Source organism: Cetorhinus maximus, chromosome 10 (assembly GCF_964194155.1).
Source record: "Cetorhinus maximus chromosome 10, sCetMax3.hap1.1, whole genome shotgun sequence".
Lineage (NCBI taxonomy): Eukaryota > Metazoa > Chordata > Chondrichthyes > Lamniformes > Cetorhinidae > Cetorhinus > Cetorhinus maximus.
In genome coordinates, this window is record NC_135888.1 from 27,991,251 (window position 1) to 28,012,406 (window position 21,156).

A 21,156-nucleotide genomic window follows, 5' to 3' on the forward strand; every position below is an offset into this window, starting at 1 on the left:
CAATGCATGGGAGAAAATCGCAAGCCTTTATCTAGACAAGCTTGCTGGCTTGGCAAGACCAAAACATCTGAGTGAGGCCTTGGGAATCTGTGTTCGGGCCTCCCTGGATTAAAATAAAAAGCAAAAACCGTACTACCAAATTAAAGGGATTATGACAGACAAGAGAACTATTTTTAAGGTGCATTTCTATTCCGCATGGAAAATAAATAAATACGTATAATAAACCCTAAAGTAAGTCTTGAGTGAATTCCCCCTCGCTCGCTACTCTTTCTAGTACAGTGTAAGAAGACCATGTGGGTGTTTGAAAAATTCTTTGATGTGAAGACAATACTTTCACTCTTGTGCCTTGTTAGCTCCAAACTGGCCGCCACTGTGTTGTCGTCTTTTCAATCCGAACGAGGTTTGAAGTGTGTTGATATCTTGATAAAGGTTCCTGTTGCTGGGACTTTCCAGTTTTCATTGAGGGGTGGGGGGGGGGGAAGCAGTTAAAATACAACATTAGAAAAAAACACAGCTTGCTTCGAGTTTCGTATCGTAGGCGGCATTCCCTGTACGGATTCCCCACGTCACAGCTCCTTAGGAAAGCTACAGTTTATATGTCGGGGGAGCTAACGACAAGAAATCAAATCGCCACCTCTTCGAGCAAAGCGAGACCCCCCCGGGTGACACACCGCTACAGCGCTGATGGATGTAAGGGGCGAGGACGCCGTGGCTATGATGGGACAGGCGGGCGAGCTGCAGCTGCAGGGGGCTCGGTGGAAGCGCACTCGCCTGCTCCTCGCTTGCTGCGTGAGCTGCTGCTTCCTGCTCGCAGCGCTCAGCGTTTACCTGCTTCTCCAGCACGTCGCTCAGAAGGTAAGACCAGTAAAATTCACCTTCTACCACGCTGAGGATTTCTAACGAGCTGAACACGGAAGTTTGATACTGATTATGAAATGTGTGTACGGTTGGACATTGATTGTAATTCTAAGTTTAACATCGCCAATTTTAAGTTTGACATTGTACATTTTAAGCTTAATATTGATTCTAAATTTTCTCATGTCTGACATTAATTGCAAATTTTATCTTAAATTTGACGTTAATTGTAATTCAGTGTTTTACATAGTAAATTTCGAGTTCGATATTGGTTGTAACTTTGCCTTGTGGTTGACATTACTTGTAATTTTATCTTAGTTTGGCATTTAAGTTAAAATAAAATCCAAGACAAGGATTTCCAGCACTGAATGTCTTACTTGTTTAAAGCAATGCGTGCACTCCATAAATACCACACGTTTGTTTTGTTTCAGGGTGAAACACAGACTGGTTCCGAAATGCTTCGTAAGTATTCTTAAATGATGTTACATATGCAACTTTCAAAAAAAAGCTTTCACAACGAAAATCTGATTCGTTGTGTTCTGATTTGTCGAATTAACAATTGTTCCTTGATGCTGACAACACTTCAATCCTTTTTTCTCCCAGGACAACCTTTCGATACCGCTGACAAACCAAGGGCACATCTGACAGGTAAGAGCTGCTGTTGTTTTCAATTGCATCGGGTTAATCAACGTGGTTATTATTTTTTTTAAGATTACTTTCCCAAAATATCAACTCTTTAAAAAGATCACCCTGACAATTAGAGCTTAAAAAAAGAGTTTGCTTCGTCCCATCAGTAGAAAAATTCGTGCGTTGCCTTGGCTTTTAACTCTCATCTGAACGTTATAGGCCGCTCACCATTTCATCATATCCAGATAGGAGTGATTGGTTGATTGATATGAACTCATTCAAAGACAGTTAGAAAAAAAAAATCTATAACAAAGTGCTTATTGTAGAATTGTTTGTAAATTATATGAGCAATATTAAGATATATGAATCAATTCTGCCATTTTCAAGTCTGAATATATGATTATATGTATATGCTCCAGTGTAGTCAAAACCACTGAAGTGTACATTCCATTGAAGCTCAGGAGTAGTCCTGCTTATTAATAAGTTTCTGTTGGACTATGTCACATTGTGATCATCATAAAGCTGTTGGAAAATATGCCTTAGTCCAAAATTATGATCTCATGTTGCTTGGATTGCTGGATTTTGTAGTACGAGTTTGTATTAGTTTATCAAATGCCTTGTTCACCAACAGCTTCCTTCTAATAAATTCAAAAGCATCATTTTAACAATCAGTGCAATTACTCAAAAAATATCCAGCAGGGATAAGTGGCCTCTAGTGTTCCTCAAGAAAAAAAATCTCACATTCCACAAATACCAATTAGAAAGTGCTAAGTGCACATTCTGTTGCAATATCTGAGTTACATTTCTTCATAAAAGTGACAGTATTGCCAGACGGTGTTTTCTGTGAGTTGATGTCATCACCACATTAGCATTGAGAGTTACAAAAGACTGACAAAGTTTCATTCATTTTGATGGATTCAAATGCCTAGGTTAACATTTAGACCCTAAAATTGGATAGCTGTCATAAATAATAGTCACAAATGCCAACCAGAATTGTGACTGTATCATATCCATCGTAGGTTTTGTGCTGTTTAAGTAGCTAAATATTAATCAATGACCTATAATTATACAAAACAGGCCTAATGCTTTTGTAGTCTAGTTTTGTTTGTCCACCACTGGACAAGTAAAGCTTAGCTCAAATCAAGCTATAATGTATAATTGCTAAGACTGAAGAACATTGGTTTCTTCAAAATATTTTTTCATGTAAACAGGAAAGCTTTAAATAACTAGCTTTTTATTTTTAATTTTAGCCAAAGAGACTCTCCCTGATAAGATTGATGGTCAATACTTCGCTCTCCAATGGGAAGACAAGAATGGACTTGCTTTTACTAAGGGCAGCCTAAATTATCAGAACCGGGCACTTACTATTCCTAGAAAAGGAGACTACTTCGTCTACTCACAGGTCTCATTTAGAGGCACTAGAAGCAACAAGTTAAAAAACATTACTCATATCACTCATATCATTACTAAATTGACTTTAAGTTATCCTGATCCCACACAGCTACTGAGTTCCACCAGATCTATCAATGGAGATCCATGGCATGTGGCTATCTATTTAGGGGCAGTATTTCACCTAGAGCAAGGGGACAGGATAGTAGTAAATGTCAGCTCTGTGAATCAAGTGGATTTTACCAATGATCATAAAACTTACTTTGGTGCCTTTTTACTATGATAGCTCAGTTAAATAGGAAGTGCTGTATTCATTAATTAGGGGAGTTAAACAGATAGTTGGAGGGCTATATATGACACCTTACTTGAAGTTCTATTTACCCCATCCAATTAAGATGTCTGGCTCACTAGCACAAATTTTTGAAGCAGAAGTTTTTCGTTGACGGACTTTTAAATAATGTTATATAGGCACAAAGTCAACTTGTGAACTGGGGAATACAGTGAAGGGTTGCCCATGTCAGATGGAGGTTTCCAACCTTGCCATTTGAATTGAATAAATTGGCCTCCTGGCACATTGTTGAAAAGTGACAGACCAAGAAATCCAACACTGGGATGCTGGAGCAGCTGCACCGAAAGTGTGCAGTCTTAAGAATTGATCTGCCCGACAATGGAAATGAGGACAATGCGAAACAGCCAACAAGAACACAGCAAAAACACCGAGAAGAGTAAAGGATTAAGCTGACCTATCTGCCTGCCTTCTGTGGTGTTCTAATTGAATCACTGTGGCCCTTATATGATGTGAATTTGACACCCCTCTTTTAGATCATTCCACTGTTAACAGCTGGAAATAAACTCCTGCATTTATATTTAGAACATTTTGTGCCCAGTCTTCAAATGCAGTAACAATGACACTAAAATGCAAAGGAAAGCAGTGAATATTCAGTCAACAGAGCAGATAGAACAGAGTCAGTTCCACGTTCTGTTATATTGCTGTGTGCTTTTCTTGACACAAGGAAACATTTCCAGACCAGTGCATATTTTCAATTTAAGTTCTCAAATTTATGATGTGAATTATGTTGCTATGTAATAGTCAATTTTCATATATATTTATGTACTATCAAATGTTGATAACTAATTAGAATAATATACACCACTCAAAGAATGCAGAGCTTAGAGCTGAGTACATCATATTTAGTGGGAAATGTCCCTGATATTGTTAGTTGTACTTATGTGTATGCGTCAAGAGATAGGTATGCATGTACAGGACCAACTGAATGTTCAGCAGCCACTTCATTTGCTACAAAGGTTAGCCCATCATCTATTCCTTATTATGATCTGCACCTAAGCTACAGATTGTTTTATATTAAAACCTATTTTATTTAGTGACACATTTTACATATTGTATGATCATGTCAAAATACCTATCTGGTACTGTAGAAATTCTTTGGACTAACTACTATTTATCTATTGAATCTTTATCAAGATTCTGGATTTTTAACTAGTTTGTAGGATGTATATTCATTCCAATAGCACTAATTTCAAACACATGTTCTCCTCATGGTTCATGGAATTTATCTAACAATTAATCACATCATACAAATCAGGAAGATCCCAAATTTGACAAATTAATTCAGCTTTGAAAGCTGCAGTGGACCATGTTTGGGGGGGTGTGGGGTTTGAAGGGAAAAAATCAACCCAACCTCCTGCTTCTGATGCTATCTAGTGACCCCCAGTTAGAAATGCACATGCTGCGAACATTGGATGAGAACAGGGTAAGGCTTAAGTTCTGCCACTCCCACAGTTGAATAGCCTGCCAACACTCACAGATGAATAATTGTGAAGTGGGTAAGGAGGGTGCTCCCAATGGAACTGTAGTCTAATAAGGAGTCAATGTTTTGCGAGGAAGGGAGAAGCTGTGAGAAAAATTCTATAAATTACATTTTTATGTTGCATTTAACATATTGTACACCTGGTTGTTAATATCGTGATTTAATATTCATCTAAAAAAGTTAATATTTAATGAAATAAAGGCTGAAATTAAGGTCATTTTTGTGAATATTTCTTTTTCTTTGCTTAAAGCCCATATTTATTTTGTTTCACCATTTTTAGTGAAAAAGTAAATGTGAATAAAGAGTGATGTAAAATCAGGAGAAATCATTCATTTCTCAGGTACTATCCCCCTGCTCTGCAAATCTGCCATCATCACCCTGTCAACAACTGGTATTTATACAGTGCTTTTAATGTAATAAAACAACCCAAGATGACTACAGAAGTGTTATAAAGCACAATTTGTCTTAGAGCCACATAAAGTATTAAAATAGATGTCCAAACACTTGGTCAAAAGCGATAGGTTTTAAGGAATGTCTTGAAGGAAGAAATATGGATAGCAAGTTGGAGAGATTTAGGAAGGGAATTCCAGAGCTCAGAGTCTAGGCAACTGAAGGCACCGTCTGTCACCAATGGTGGAGTGATTAAAATTACAAATGCTCAAGAGGCCAGAATGAGAGGAGCACAGATAGGTTATATAGATTAGTGCTAAACAACAACTTGTATCTAGATGAACAGAGTTTCAGGTGCAGATGAGCTGCGGCATGGTCAGACTTGGGTGATCTTACAGAGGTGGAAGTGGGTGGGCTTGGGGATGGCATGGATATGTGGTCAATGCTCACCTTGGAGTCAGATACAACATCAAAGTTACAAATGGCTTGGTTCAGCTTCAGGGAGTGGCCGGGGAGAGCAAAGGAGTTGGTGACTACATAACAGGATTTATGGTGGGGACTGAAGAAAATAGTTTCAGTCCATCTAATGTTTATTTGGAGGAAATTCTGTTCATCTGGTACTCAAGTGTTAAACAAGCAATCTGACAAATTAGAGGCAGCGGAGGGGATGAGAAAGTCGGTGAGATAGAACCGGGTGACATCAGTGTACATGTGGAAAGATGCAACCTCGAAGGGTTGTGGGTCTACAGAAGTTACAAATGAGAATTTAAAAATAATCAGGAGTCAATATAGGTCAGCAGGGATGGGGTGATGAGTGAATGGAACTTTGTGTGATTTAGGGCATGGGCAATAGACTTTTAGATGACCTCAAGTTTACAGCCAGTAGAACATGGGAGGTTGGCCAGATGTGCATTGGAATAGTCAAATATTGACCTAAAAAAAAACACCCTTGACCCCACCCCATCTGTGCAAATTACCACCCTAACTCCAACCTGCCTATCCTCTCCAAATTACCTAAGTGTGCTGTTGCCTTTCATATATGTGCCCACCTTTCCCAGAAAAAACATGTTTGAATCCCTCAAGTTAGGTTTCTGCACCAGCCACTGTATTGAAATGGCTCTTATGAAAGTCACAAATGACATCCTATGTGATTGTGACCATGGTAAGTTATTCCTCTCCGTCTTTTGTAACCTGTCACATGATCACCCTCCTCCTACATGTCTCCAAATCAGAAATAATAAGCAAAGTTATCCAAATCATTAGGATTACGTTGATTCTTCTCATTTTGCGATGCTCTGTCACATCAATGCCGTTCTTTATATTCTTGGTGACCATCCTCAATCACCAAATTTCTCACGGTGGTCACCACTGTATTTTGGTTCATAAAAGTAATTCTTTTGAATTTGGCTAAGGCATTTTGCATGATTATTGCATAATTCCCCGCTGCATTAATTTTTTTGATATTTAGATTGGTTAAATAGTTTTAATCAGGAGCATGAGAAGCATTAAAGAATTGTTCTTGATGACTATTCTTGCCACATATCTTTAGCATTTAATTTTGTTTATTCATAAAACTGCTTTCTCAGAAAGCATATTTCAGAACTGCATGCAATTATTCAGTCACAAATTTTGATTAAAATAGGTATACACAAAACAAAGAAAGGCATAATTTACCATCTGATTAATAACAAAATCTCCTACCATAAAATAGAGCAGGGTGATATTTCTTTCACTAATTCTTGGGATGTGAGCACTGCAAGCAATGCTGACACTTATTGTCCATCTCTAATGGAGGTGATGGGGGCCCTTCTTCTTGACCCATTGTAATGGGTCTTTTGTGTCAAAAGTACTCCTACAACGTAGTTAGGTAACGAGTTCCAGGGTTTTGACCCAACACCAATGAAAGGATGGTGAAATAAGCAAAGACAGAGAAATAAAGGATTTGTTAATGCCAAGTGTGCAAGAAAATCTCAGCAGTTCTGAGGACTTCTTCGGTAACATTTTTAATGTTATACACCTGTACCCATAAGTAACATTATTCATTGCATTTGCAAAACAGTATGGTACACAAATTGTCTTTGCAGGGTGATGATCTGGCCTGAGTGTAAAAGTTTGGGCCAGGTCCATTCCCAAGTCTGTCCAGATCCTGTAGCTGCAACCTAAATATTTACATCAACCTTACAACATCAAGGTAACTGACTGGAAGCCCATATAGGCATTCCTGTTTGTTTAGTCCTAAGGTAGATTTGTTTAAGGATCAAACTTGAAGTACTTTATATAGTAATTCACATTTGTGATATAAATTAATGACTGTAATGTTTTAAGAACATTTGGCCATGATTTTACTTTATATAAACAAACACAATTTTTCCACATTATTTAGGGGACTGCCAGTCAGAAAAAGAATAAGTAACTGAACTGGCGCCAAAATATTTGGCCACAGAATCATCTATAAAGGATGTATGTGGCATGGTCTCAACTCTTAAAGGATTGCTTGAGCACAAGTGAGAGAGAAAGAGAACGGAAGCACCTCAGTTCTCCCAAGGTTTAGCTATATCTAGTTCTACCTTGTAACTTCAAAGTAACTGATGAGGCAAACCACAGAGGGAAAGAAAATGATGGGAATTTCACAGAGAAAAAAAAGCTTTTCATTTGATTGATAATCCTTCCTAGTTCCTGTAAATGTGTCACATAAGCAGAAAGACTGCACAACCACAAAGCACCTAACAAGTGAACACAATTCGCATTCTAAATCTATGGTTCAAAACTCATGTTATACAATGTACGCAGTAGAAATTTCCATTTGGTTATGGATGTGTTAAATAAATTTAGAAATGTTTGAAGGTATAGTAGTTTGACATTGCAAAGGTCATGAATTTATGATCCCCCCTATGACAAGATGTGGAACTGATCACAAACAATCTTGTAATATGTGGCCGTCAGAACAAACAGACTGTTTTAAGAACCCAACCAATGTCCTTCAGGGAGTGGAGCTATCAGTCCTAATTAGTTTGGCCTACACTTTTTTTTTGCCCCAAACTGAAACGGTTGAATCTTAATGCTCTAAGAGCAATAAATCTTGGCTTGGCAGGCTCACCCACATCCCACAAACAAGTTAAAAAAGAATGAACCATATTCTGTGCAGAAGGAGGATTTCTTGGGAAGAGTTGGCAATGTCACTTTAACAAAAGTGAAAGCAAGTTTTCAAGTCAAAAATACTTAGAGAAACAAAACTTTGTCTAACTTGGAATACAACTTGAAATATTTGTATGTACTTGATAAATAAGGGGGTGAAAGAATATCCGGGGTAGGTGGGAGGTTACAGTCAGATCAGCCATGATTTTATTGAATGGCGGTGCAGGCTCGAAGGGCCAAGTGGCCTACTCCTGCTTCTAACTCATATGTCCTTGATGAAGTTGGAATAAAAACAGAAAATGCTGGAAATACTCAGATCAGGAAGCACCTGTGGAGAGAGAAACAGAGTTAACCTTTCAGGTCAAGGGCCTCTCATCAATGGGACTACTCTGCTTGGATGAATTCAGATGGACCAAATTGCATCTCTCACCTGTAAGTACGTGGTGAGTCCTATCTAATAAACACTGTTTTAAGAGATGTGGGAGAAGAGCTGGAAGTGGGACTAATTTGGATTGCTCTTTAAAAGAAACGGTACAGAATCGATGGGCCAAATGATCTCCTTTTGTGCTGTACAGTTCTATGATTCTATGATACTAAAAGTCAGTTTGACTTAATTCATAGCATTCTTATCGCCGAGTCAGAGACCTATTTTCAAATTTCATTATGCACTTGAATAGATACACCAACAAGAATAAATTATATGTTTATTCATTTGCTGATCTTTTTGGGATCTCGTTGTACACAAATTGATGTATGTATTTGCCTACATAACAGCTGTGACTATACTTCAAAGTGTAAACCATTGTAAAGCACTTTGAGATATCCTGAGGATGTGGTAAAGTGCTAAATCAATATGGATTGCTTTCTTTACAGAACAGATTCAACAGAGGAATGGTTTTATTATTTTCAAAGAGTCAATGCAACCAAGTTCCAATGACAGACAAATTGTTAACAATTTTAAATGAAGCTTTAACTGGATTTAATCGATCATTTGTATTTCAAACTTTGAAAAATTAAACTGGTTACTTTATGAGTATAATATTTTTATTCACTGATAAACTGTACTCCTTTAAGTTTTATGATTGTTAATGAGAAAATTTCCAGTATACCAATTAATCTCCTTTAGAGACCAGTTTCTCAGTAAATAATCTATTGCCCATTAAAAAACCCCAAAGGATCACTTTTAGAAACCTTTATCACATTATGAATTGAACTAAGGCAACATTCAGAAACAAAAAGTCCCTTTCTATAAAAAGGAGAAAAATGCATTCGGTCATCTCTATGAATAAAGTAATGTTACTGAAGTGACGTTTGTTTTTTAAAAAAAAGTAATTCTGTACCATACTTGCTGTTGCCTAATTTTGTAGTCATCACAAACACACAGTTTGTGGGTCAATTTCCGGAAATTAAACTTTAACCTGGCATCTCTCAATAAACCAACTTCCTCTTAAAGAATAACAAGCTGATAAAGCTGCTGTGACATGACTTATCCTGCACAGGAAAGGATGAAATGGATGAGACAAAGCAACTGTTGTGCTACAGTTTCTCTTCCAATAAGTGCAGTTTTCATAATAGACCCAGACCTCCTTTGCATGTTCTGTAAATGGTTACATGCGTGCCATTCCACTTTACAGTGATGTTTGCATGGAGGTTGCCTAGGTTGTCCTCTTTAACAGTTGTCAAGGCATATCATTCAAGCTAAAACATCACATTTATTTACTTGATTAATCACACATAACTAAATAATCAGCAACACAAGGCTTGACAAACGCAATAATTTAAAGGGTCTCATAATATTAATTTTTGAAATATCGCAATCAGTTTAGATTCTTTTAACTGAAACCACCTGGGAATTGCTGCAGTGCACGGTCTTCCATCAAGCAGCAGCAGCAACATGAAATCACAAGTCTGAAGCAGGGGGGTGCCTTTAGCACAGGGAAAGCCAATAGCACCTACTTTACTTTGGGTTTTTGACATTCAAGATCAAAACAGTTCTCGCACACTCAGCGTCTAAATATATGATCAGTTTTGCCTTTCAGGAAAGATTAAATAGGCTGCCGCTGTTTTCTCTGTAAAATAGAATGCTGAGGAGTAACCTGATAGAAGTCTTTAAGTCTATGAAAGTGTTTGATGGGGTAGACATAGGAAAAGGAGTAGGCCATTTGGCCCTTCAAGCGTTCTCTGCCATTTATTTAGATCATGGCAGATCTGTTTGTGGTTTCAACTCCATTTTCCTATCTGCCCTCCATTTCCCTTGACATATAGAAAACATTTCCATTTTCAAGGAGATCAGAACTAGGGGCCACAGATATAAGGTAGTCACAAATAAATCCAATAGGAATTCAGTAGAAATTTATTAACCAAAGAGACTATCTAGAGAGGTTAGGATGTTAAATTATGTCTCCACAGGGAGCAGTTCAAGTGAATAGAAGGGATGCAACTAAGGAGAAGCTAATCACAAAGACACAAAGGAATAGAAGGATCACAGAACCCCAGAATGATAGAATTCTTACAGCACAGGAGGCCATTCGTCTCATTGTGTCTGCACCAGTTCTCCGAATGAACAATTCACTTAATGCCATTCTCCCATCTTCTCCCCCTGTGGTAATTTAATGTGTAATATACATTTAAGAAGAATGTTGTATTGGAGGATCACATGATCTTAGTATCCGATAGGGAGTAGCGTGGGCTACGTCAGTAGTCTATAGTCAGAGTCAGTAGTGTGGAGACAGGCTTTGAGTTGAAAGCACACAAGTGTTGCTGCTGAATACCCTTGTAAATAAACAGAATGTGTTCCACTTAAGAAATGTCTGCTGATCAACTCTGTCTATTGTACCAACCTGGCCATCCCAAAACAAGTGTGCAACCTGGATCCATAAGTCCCAACAAACTGGTGACTAGGATCCAACACCCCTGCACCTTCTTCCTTTTCAGATAACAGTCTAATTCCATGTAAATGCTTCGACTGAACCTGCCTCCACCATACCTAAATGAGATTAGATGAAGACGGGCGGGAGGAAATGGGTGTGGAGCAAGAATACTGGCACGGGACTGCTGGGCTGGATGTTATCTAAATTTGTCATGATTACATATGTCACTGCAACTAGGACAGTTTTTAAAAACAAATAAAATGGAGGAAAATGACAAGAAGCAGGAAGCACAACAACAAATTGAAAGAGAAACACAAATAAGTATAGGTTAATATTGTGGTTTCAAATTTATCCTGGGGCTATACACAGACAAGCCAATAGGCCAATCAAACAAAATCATTAAATTCTTGAGTTACTTGCTTTCATAAAAAGAGTAATACAACACAATGGGGAAGTAAAACACAAGGAGTGGTTAGTGTTCAGCTTCAGCTCCAAAATATTTTGCCCACAAAATTCCAGAAATGCAAGCTGATAACAGCCTAACAAGGGCAACAGGGCACCTGGGACTCTGATGAATAATGGAACAATAGTGTATTCACTTAACCAATGAAATTTAAGGATTAAGAAATTAACGAAGGAAGGATCGAGAAGAGGTGGGGAATGAACTAGGGTGGGCAAATTTCTTGTCAAATTAGGTAAAGAAAGATAAATAAGGTAAGGGAAAGAAAGATTGAATTAAAAGAAAAGAGATAAAGAGAAAAAGAAAAAAGTGCATTTAAAATTTTACACTTATAATTTGGCAGTAACAATTTACTACGTCGAGGAATAAGAATAAGTTCACTATCTGGGGCAAAAGAGCTCGATTAACAACCATTAACAATAATCATAACATTAAAAGGGCACTTAAACTATTAATTACCAGATTTAACTTCCTGTGATAAGCTGAATGGGATATAATGCAGCAAATGACGTGAAAATCACAGGGACATTATGGGCAAAATGTTCTTTATGCAAAGCCAACTGCTAGGGTGATAAAAATCACCAGAAAATTTGGATAATCAAAATTCACAGGTATCTCTTCCTCCCTTGCTGATGTGCACACTGATAACAATACATTCTTAGCCCTCTACTATTTCTGATCCATATACTGCCCCTCAGCAACATCATCCAAAACCAAAATGTCAGGCAGCACAGGTAAGCTGATGATACCCAGCTCTTTCTCACTTCCATCTCTCCTGAACCTTTCACCACCTCTAATTTGTCACACTCCCGGTGTCACACCTAGATATGCAGAAATGTTTTCTAAAGAAATATTGGGAAGAACTCAGACACTGGGACTGAATCCACCCTAGGGCGTAACAGTCACTGGCTGGAATTTTGATAAGTGTGCCTCCTTAATTGGCACTGAGACAGGTTTGCTGTCCAATTAAGGGTGGTGGGCAGGCTCTTAAAGCTGGAGGGCCAATCAGAGGTGCATCTAGCTGCAGTAGAAGGTGAGTAACAGAGGGAGTGTCAACAGGAAGGTGCTCTCTCAAAGTTTAATTTAAAAAAATAGAAGTAGTTAGGAGGTAGATTTGTTTTGAACCTACCTTGGTCAAAATGGCTAATGCCAAGAATGGGGTTAGGAAATTGGCATGCTGCCTATGCCAGTGTTTTGGGTCCTATCTGCCTTTGTTTCTGGCCTTAGTGACACCTGAAAATCCTGTCGTTTTTTTTTTTCAGTCCTCACCACAAACTCTATTCCCTGATCAGTATCTCCATCTTTTTTTCCCCCCAGCAAACGTCTGAAGCCAACAGGTCTGTTCACAACCTTGGCATCCCATTTTACCCCAAGATGTGTTTCTGACCTTATATTTCCATCATATTGCCTGAGTCTGCCCCTACTCATCTGCTACTGAAACCTTTGTCCATGCCATTGTTACTCGACGTTATTACTCCAGTGCTCTTCTGGCTAGCTTCTCACCTTGCACACATGGTAAACTTGAGCTTATCCAAAACTCTGCAGCCTGTATCTTAACTTGCTTCCCCACCCGGTTCACCCACCTCCCTTGTGCTCACTAACTGGTATGGGTGCCTGGTACAGGAAAACCTAATTCTCAACCTTGTTTTCAAATCCCTTCCTACCCTCCTATCTCTGTAACCTCCTACGACCTTCCGGAAGGTCTCTGTGGTCCTCCAATTCTTGCCTTTTGTGTATCCTTGATTCTCAGCATTGACCAGAGGCCCCAACCTAAATTACCTCTCCGCCTCCAAGACGCTCCTTCAAACCTGCCTCTTTGACTAAGCTTCTCGTCATCTATTCTAACATCTATTACTTAATTGGCAAAAAGATGCGAAGTCTCTTGTTGTTTTTGTAAGTCATTTTGAGGTTTTTCAGAGGGCGATTATTTTTTTTCCCCCAGCAAGGACAAATGGGATGACAGGAAAGTCACAACAATCAACACGAACACTTATAGCTGCTTTATAATTTGTTTTCCGTAATACCAGTCTTTACACCTTCCAATCCCCCCTCCTCTCTCCGATGATGACTGTGCAAGTCGTGTGACGCGCGTGAATTTTTTTTTAAACCCCTCCCCCCCCCCCCCAAAAAAAAAAGAAGTGAAATTAATGGGAGCGAGTTTGTCTGGAGGAAACTGACCGGATTGAAAGCGGTGGCATTTCAGGCAGGCAGGCAGGCAGGAGGAAGGAAGGGAGGGGGGTGGGGGGTGAGGAAGGGGCTGGCCGGTCCGCACTCACTCTGAGCGGAGCAAGCCAGCGAAGGGCAGCGGCTGCTCGGAAAGCCCCGGCGAGCGGAACTGCGGCGGGGACGGTGATCAAGCCTGACTGTGGATGGGGCAGCGTGGCTCTCCGAGTCAGCCTCCATCCAAGACCCGAAGCTTTTAAAACCCCAAATGATAATACATGTATTAAAATGAAACCAGACTGCTTCCGATGTTTTCGCCTGAACTGCCTCTGTGCGGCTCTTCTACTTGTCGCCTCCCTCACATTTCTCATCCTCAAGAAGCAAAACTCTGCCGGCTTCCTATTGGCAAGTTCACGCTTTCGCTAACTTTAAAACAAAACAAAAAAATGATTTGCTGTCTATTTATTTGAACGTGTGTATGGTTTCTGGTGTGTTGAAACAATGGCCTGTTCTCATCCTCTTTTTCAGGAAGATGAAGAAGTGGAAGGTTCCGTTCTGAAAGGTAAGAACCTCTTTTACATCTTCAGATAGATGTTCCTGCTGAAGGTCTCCGGAAACTTTAAATTTAAAAACAGAAAAGGAGCAAAGTTGTGTTTGGGTGATGAGGGGGATGTTGCTACTTTATCACGACACAACCCTCGGAAGAACAAAAATGTTCCTTCATGCTGATGAAATAACTTGTGTGGGTGGGCAGATTTATTTAGAACAGTTTGGGGATGTGGGGGGGGTGACCCGCTTAAAAATGATCAGACTGCAGCCTGACTCTGACGCCATAAAATAGGCATTTGTTGTTTAAATCCTAACTAAGGGGTCAAGGCCAGTGCAAGGCTTCACCTAGAATGGAGAGCTGAGCTAATCAGAGTAGAAATTGGGTGATGCCAAGTGTTGCTTTTAACGCCTTTGGGTTGTAGTAGAATTTTTTTTAGAAACCCAGGGCACTAAATAGTTTGAGATTCTGGAAAAGGGATAAATTAGGGTAGAGAAGCACAAATGACTTTAAATCATACTGGTCATATGAAAATTGGAGATGAAAAACATGCTTCACTATGGCAATAGATATGGGTACAGATGGCAAGCCACAGAGATTAGAAAGGATAATCAAAGAGTTGGATTTTCATTAAGTTTTTAAAAGTCATTAGTAGTGCAGTGGGGGTGTGAGGGGCAGCTCTGTACAGTGGGCTAACACAGCTGAGGTTCTGCCACCAAGAGGTGCACAAAATGTCAGTTTTGGAAGAATGCTGAAGGTCAGAATTAATAAGCCAGCAGAGAATGACTAAATAAAGTAATAAGGAGGGAGAGATTAGAGTATGAGAGAAAGCTAGCTGGAAACAGGAAAAAAAAGATAGTAAAAGTTTCTACAAGTATTTAAAAAGAGAGTAACTAAAGTAAGTATGGGTCCTTTAGAGAGAGCCTGGGGAATTAATAATGGGGAAATAAGGAAATGGCAGAAGCGTTGAACAGATATTTTGCATCCGTCTTCACCGTAGAAGACACAAATGGACCATCACAGAATACTTGTAAATCAGGAGGTGCAAGGGAGAGAGGAACTTAAAACAATTACAATCACCAGGAAAAGGATACAGAAAAAGCTATTAGTACTAAAGGCTGACCAGTTCCCAGGTCCTGATCGACTTCATCCTAGAGTCCTAAAAGAAGTCACTGCCAATAGAGTGTATATTGGTTCTAATTTTCCAAAATTCCCTTGATTCTGGAAAGGTGCCATCAGGTTGGAAAATAGCAAATGTAACTCCTCTATTCAAGAAAGGAAGGCGATAGAAAGCGGGTAACTACAGGCCTGTTAGCATAACATCTGTCATAGGCAAAATGCTGGAATCTATAATTAAGGAGACTGACTATAGAAAGGCACTTGGAGAATCTGAATGCAATTAAGCAGCGTCAATATGGTTTTGTTAAAGGGAAATCCTGTTGCACTAATTTATTGGGGTCCTTTGATGGAGTAACAAGCAACATTGGTAAAGGGGAACCTGTAGATATGGTCTGGTTGGCTTTCCAAAATGTGTTTGATAAGGTGCCACATCAAAGTTACTGCACAAACTAAGAGTTCATGGCATAGGAGACGACCATAATGGGCCATAACTTCCGAGCTCTAGGGTGTCTTACCTGGTGGGCACCACAGGGGCAACAAGACACCTTCCCCCCAACCCCACCGCCCCCTCCCCCCCCCCGGGAAGTTCCCAGGTGAGGATTGCACAGCAATAGCCTGGGTAGTGCAAACTTCCCATGGGCAATTGCCCTGCACTGGGAACCATCTGAAAATTGCGATTTAGATCGTAAACTTTGGATGGCTCAGACTGTCATACAGCAATTGTTCCCTAGGAAAAGTTAGAATTAAAACCACTTCTAGCTTCTGGGTAACTATTATACAGATCCATACTGAACTTCCCCCATACCTCTGACTTCTTCCAACTCCCACGACTGGCTGAACACCCCAATGGGGAGGCGATGGCATAGTGGTATTGTCACTTGACTAGTAATCCAGAGACTGATGGCGGGATTTTCTGCACCTGCCCACCACTGTGTCTTCCGGTCCCACCGCAAGTCAGTGGACTTCTGGCAGGAGCGCTGCCTCGCCCACGGTGGGTCCTGCCCATGACGGGGCTGGAAAATCCCAGCCCTACGGTAGGACCTGGGTTCGAATCCTGCCACGACAGATGGTGGAATTTGAATTCAATAAAAAAAAAAATCTGGAATTAAAAGCCTAATGATGACCATGAAACCATTGTCGATTTGTTGTTTAAAAACTCATCTGGTTCACTAATGTCCTTTAGGGAAGGAAATCTGCTGTCCTTACCTGGTCTGGCCTACATGTGACTCCAGACCCACAGCAACATGGTTGACTCTTAAATGCCCTCTCAACAAGGGCAGTTAGGGATGGGCAATAAATTCTAGCCTAGCCAGCGATGCCCATATCCCATGAATAAATAATAAATCCTAACTTACTGAGAAATCTACCTTCGTCTTGGCTTGAAAGTGGCTGGACCTTTAAACTCAATTGATTTATGGCAGCCAGTGCCATAGAAATAGGGGGCATGACCTCTTGGCCTCTGATTCAGCAGCGCTCGACTGAAAGCCTTAGGAATCTGCTGCCCTGCACAATTCTCACCCAGCCTGAGTCGGAAGGTAGGGCAAGACAGGATCGGAAACGTTTCAAGGTAAGGAAGTAGAAGTGGAGTGGCAATCTAACTCCGATTGCTGAGAATTTCAGGCCCATTATCATGGATGGAGGATTGGTTGGCTAACAGGAACCCCAGAGTAGGGATAAATAGGCCATTTTCAGGTTGGCAAGCTGTAACCATGGAGTGCCTCAGGGATGAGTTCTTGGACCTCAACTAGTTACGGTCTATATAAATGACTTGGACGAAGGACTGAATATATATTTTCTAAATTTGCTGATGACGCAAAAATGGGCAGAAAAGTAGATATTGAGGACATAGTATACAAAGGGATTAGATAGGTTAAGTGAATGGGCAAAAAAATTGGCTGATGGAATATAATGTGGAAAAAGTGAACTCATCCACTTTGGCAGGAAGAATAGTATAGCAGTATACTATTTATATGGAGAAAGATTGCAAAACTCCATGGTGTAATGGGATCTGAATCTCTTGGTACATGAATCACAAAAGTTAGTATATAGGTACAGCAAGTGATTAGGAGATGAATGGAATGTTGACATTTTATTGCAAGGGGAATGGGATATAAAAGTAGGTAAGTTTGCTACAATTGCATTGGGCATTGGTGAGACCATATCTGGAATTCTGTGTGCAGATTTGGTATCCTTATTTGAAAAGGAATATAACAGCAGTAGAAGCAGTTCTGAGAAGCTTCACTTGACTGATTCCTGAAATGAGGGGGGTTATCTTGTGAGGAAAGTTTGGGCAGGTTAGGCCTGTATCCATTGTAGTTTAGAAGAATGAGATGCGATATAAGTTTGCAAGGGGACTTGACAGGTTGGATGCTGAGAGCATGTTTCCCCTTGTGGGAGAGACTAAAACTAGGAGACAGAGATAAGGAGAATCTTTTGAGTGTCATTGGTCTGTGGAATTCTCTTCCCCAGAGAGCAGTGTAGGCAGAGTCATTGAATATTTTTAGGGTGAGTTAGATAGATTCTTGACTGACAAGGCAGTTAAAGGGTATAGAAGGTAGACAGGATAGTGGTGTTCATGTCACAGTCAGATCAACCATGATCTTATTAAATGGCGGAGCCGGTTCGAGAGGCCGAATGGCCTAACCCTGTTCCTAATTCGTATGATGTCAGACTGGATAGGGTGAGAGGCCCTGAGAAAATTTGAGAACAAAGGAGGTGGGGAATTTTAAAGACAAAGAAGGAATTTTAATATAATTTCTTAGATGACAGGAAGCCAATACAGGTCAACGAAGGAGGGGTGGGCTGGTGATGAATAATTAGGACTCCTCGAGAAACAAGATAGGGCAATAATATTGATTTCAACTGTGAATATGCAGGAAGGGAGAATTTGTTTGCGATGGAGTATTTGTAGCTTTGAAGAAAGAGGAAAAGTAGTTCAGGATAGCATTGGCTGCAATGATTTTGATAAATATAGATTATGATAGATGGAGATTAGAACTGAAGGAGAAACCATCATCTATTATATGGATAGCAAGGAATGTGGAAGCATTCCAACACCAATAAACAGCTAGGAAAATGGGGGGCAATACTTAGGTCTGCACACACACCACCATACATCTATTCTTGTTTGTGCAGTTGAACAAAGGAATTTATGTAAACTTTGTGAACAAACCATATATTTTTTAAAAACTGCAGCCAAAAAAATGGTGAATTGTTGGGATCAGTAATGAATATTTATTGTTTTATATGTAGCTTCAGATCCCATTCTGTATCACTCTGAAAGACCTGTGGCCCATCTTACCGGTAAGTGTGCCATTCAGTCATGAGCAGGATAGATAAATATTCAAGGAAGTATCCAAAATTTGCAAATGTTATTATATAGAGAAATTGTGTATTTAAAAAAAGGAAAATTCCTATATGTAACAGTAGAATGTCTTCATAATAATGAGATTCTGGCATTTGTGTGCCCTTCCTGTCAAGTTTTTTTATTTGCATTTTCCATGCCCATACTCATTATGGTAGCTACTTATGTAAACTTGTCACAGCAATTACATCTTTCAAACAGTGGTGGTGCTGTAGAACCTTGTGCTTGCATCTCACAACTCATCAACCTGCACTGCAAAGAAACTTCAGTGCTCTAATCAACTCTATCACTTATAAATGTAGCAATTTGTGAATATTTAACTGTAAATATAAAATCAAATGTTATGTAAAATTAAGGACAGAATGTACAAAGCTATCTTCTGCCTTCTAATCCCCACTTCACATGATGATTGCAATTAGCCTTTAATCCCCAATTCTGTTGCATGGGAGATTGATCAGTTCAGTGCTAAATACAATTGAGTCATAGCTGGAACTCTGGATCAAAATGATGATCTGACAGAGCATAATATAGTAGGTTATCTAAATTGTTACAAAACAACTTCTACATGGTTAAACGGATTGCTCTGTCAAATGCAAAGTGCCTGAGCACTGAATTGAACCATTGTTTTTGCAGCATTGCTCAATGGATCAGCTTTTTGAAGTAGTGTTTCTCACCCCCACGAACCTATATGCTTGTTATTTTCAGCATCAGCTTGGCTCAGTGGTAGCATTGTCACTTCAGAGTCCAAAAGTTGTGAATTCATGTCCCGCTTGAAGACTTGAGCCAATAATCAAGGCTGACACTTCATTGGAGAACCGACGGGTTGCTAGAATGTTAGAACTGTTGTCTTTCAGATAAGACTTTAAAACGAGGCCCCATCTGCCTGCTCAGGTGGACATAAAAGATCCCATGGCATCATTCACTGGAAGAGTCCCTTCTTCAATGTCTTGGATAACTCTTTCCCCTTGGAAGCATCACCAAAGTAGTTTAACTGTTGCTTTATCTCATTACTGTTTGTGGAACCTTGTGTGCACATTAGCTGCTGCATTTCTCTACATGAGTGACCATAACTCAGAGCAACCAATTGACTATGATGCACTTTGGGACATCCTATGGATGTGAAAAGTTCTTTATTTCTCTATGTTTCATTCACTTTTTTTTTTCAATATCACAAAGGAAGAGGAAAACTAACAGACAATCTCACAGTCACAAAATAATATTACATTGATATAGATGAGGGAAAAAAGCACTGCAAAACTATTTTGAAAGGAAACCACCTTGGTGTCACCCCTGGCAATAATGTAATCACCCAAACTAGATTCTGTGTAGTGTATCTATTAGATCAGTTCTATATGTAATTGTTATGGGTTTTACTATAAAAATAACTGTGTCCAAAACTCTCTGCAAGAAGATTGATGTAAGCATTTTTGTCAATTAACTTGTCTTTTTTGTAAAGGAACAAAATCAAGTGATGGACGTCTCAGATATATGGAATGGGAAACTGAGAAGGACCTGGCATTCATCAAAAATGGATTCATTTACCAAAATGGCAGTTTGATTGTACCTGTCACTGGACAGTACTTTGTGTACTCTCAGGTTTACCTACGTGCTAAAAACTGTGTGGAAAGCAATACCTTCATTAGACATACAATCAACAAAAGAATACGAACAGATTTGGCTCCCATGACACTAATTAGCAAGACCGTTCAGTGTCAACCTAACATAGGTGATTTCTGGTTTCAAACAAACTATGTAGGGGGAAAATTTACTTTGAACAAGGGAGATGAACTGTTTGCCAATATTTCTGATTTGGCATTGTTGGGTAATGATGAAAATCAAACATTCTTTGGAGCACTGTTACTATAAATCATGTGTGCACAGCTAGACTAAACCACATTCAGTGCTGAAAATTGTAAAGCAAAATTTATGTTATTCAGAAGCATTAAACAGTGTTACCAATATTGGTTAATATGCTGAAATTTGTGAAATTAAGATTAATAGTGGAACAGCTGATGTTTTGTCCTAATTTTCTATACCATTTTTAGATGATTCATATTTTGGTATGGTTTGCGTGATGATTGCCCGTTCCTGATTTGGTGTAGTAACCTGAAGGAGAATGCATGTTCAAAATACTGTGGAGAAGAGGGCTGAACCTAGTACCTTTAATATATTTTAATATGTATGAAGTATGTGCTTGCATGTATTTAGAACATGCTTATTATGGTACTAGAATTAGAAGTAATATGTTTTTATATAGGACAATACACCATATACAACCATTCATCTTAGCATTTGGATTCCTTTGAACACAGAATATTGGGTTACAGCCTTCCGGACTGAATATTGAACTCAACAACTTTAGATCTTGAACTCCCTCCTCCATCCCCACCCCCTTCTGTTTCTTCCCC

General features: G+C 39.4%; 2 protein-coding genes across 3 annotated transcripts; both read left to right on the top strand.

The window, feature by feature from the left end:
- Positions 1 to 314: 314 nt before the first annotated feature.
- LOC144685603 (tumor necrosis factor ligand superfamily member 15-like) lies at positions 315 to 4,915 on the top strand. Its single transcript, XM_078550277.1, has 4 exons — positions 315 to 855; positions 1,287 to 1,317; positions 1,459 to 1,503; positions 2,733 to 4,915. Exons 1-4 carry the CDS (start codon positions 685 to 687, stop codon positions 3,152 to 3,154), a joined length of 669 nt encoding a protein of 222 aa, XP_078406403.1. The 5' UTR covers positions 315 to 684; the 3' UTR covers positions 3,155 to 4,915.
- Positions 4,916 to 13,674: 8,759 nt separating this feature from the next.
- LOC144685599 (tumor necrosis factor ligand superfamily member 15-like) lies at positions 13,675 to 20,759 on the top strand. 2 transcript variants are annotated; one of them, XM_078550272.1, is made up of 4 exons: positions 13,675 to 14,123; positions 14,247 to 14,280; positions 18,637 to 18,687; positions 20,205 to 20,759. In XM_078550272.1, exons 1-4 carry the CDS (start codon positions 14,007 to 14,009, stop codon positions 20,612 to 20,614), a joined length of 612 nt encoding a protein of 203 aa, XP_078406398.1. In that variant the 5' UTR covers positions 13,675 to 14,006; the 3' UTR covers positions 20,615 to 20,759. The 2 variants fall into 2 exon arrangements, with proteins under 2 accessions (XP_078406398.1, XP_078406400.1); XM_078550274.1 differs by lacking the exon at positions 18,637 to 18,687.
- The last annotated feature ends 397 nt before the right edge of the window (positions 20,760 to 21,156 follow it).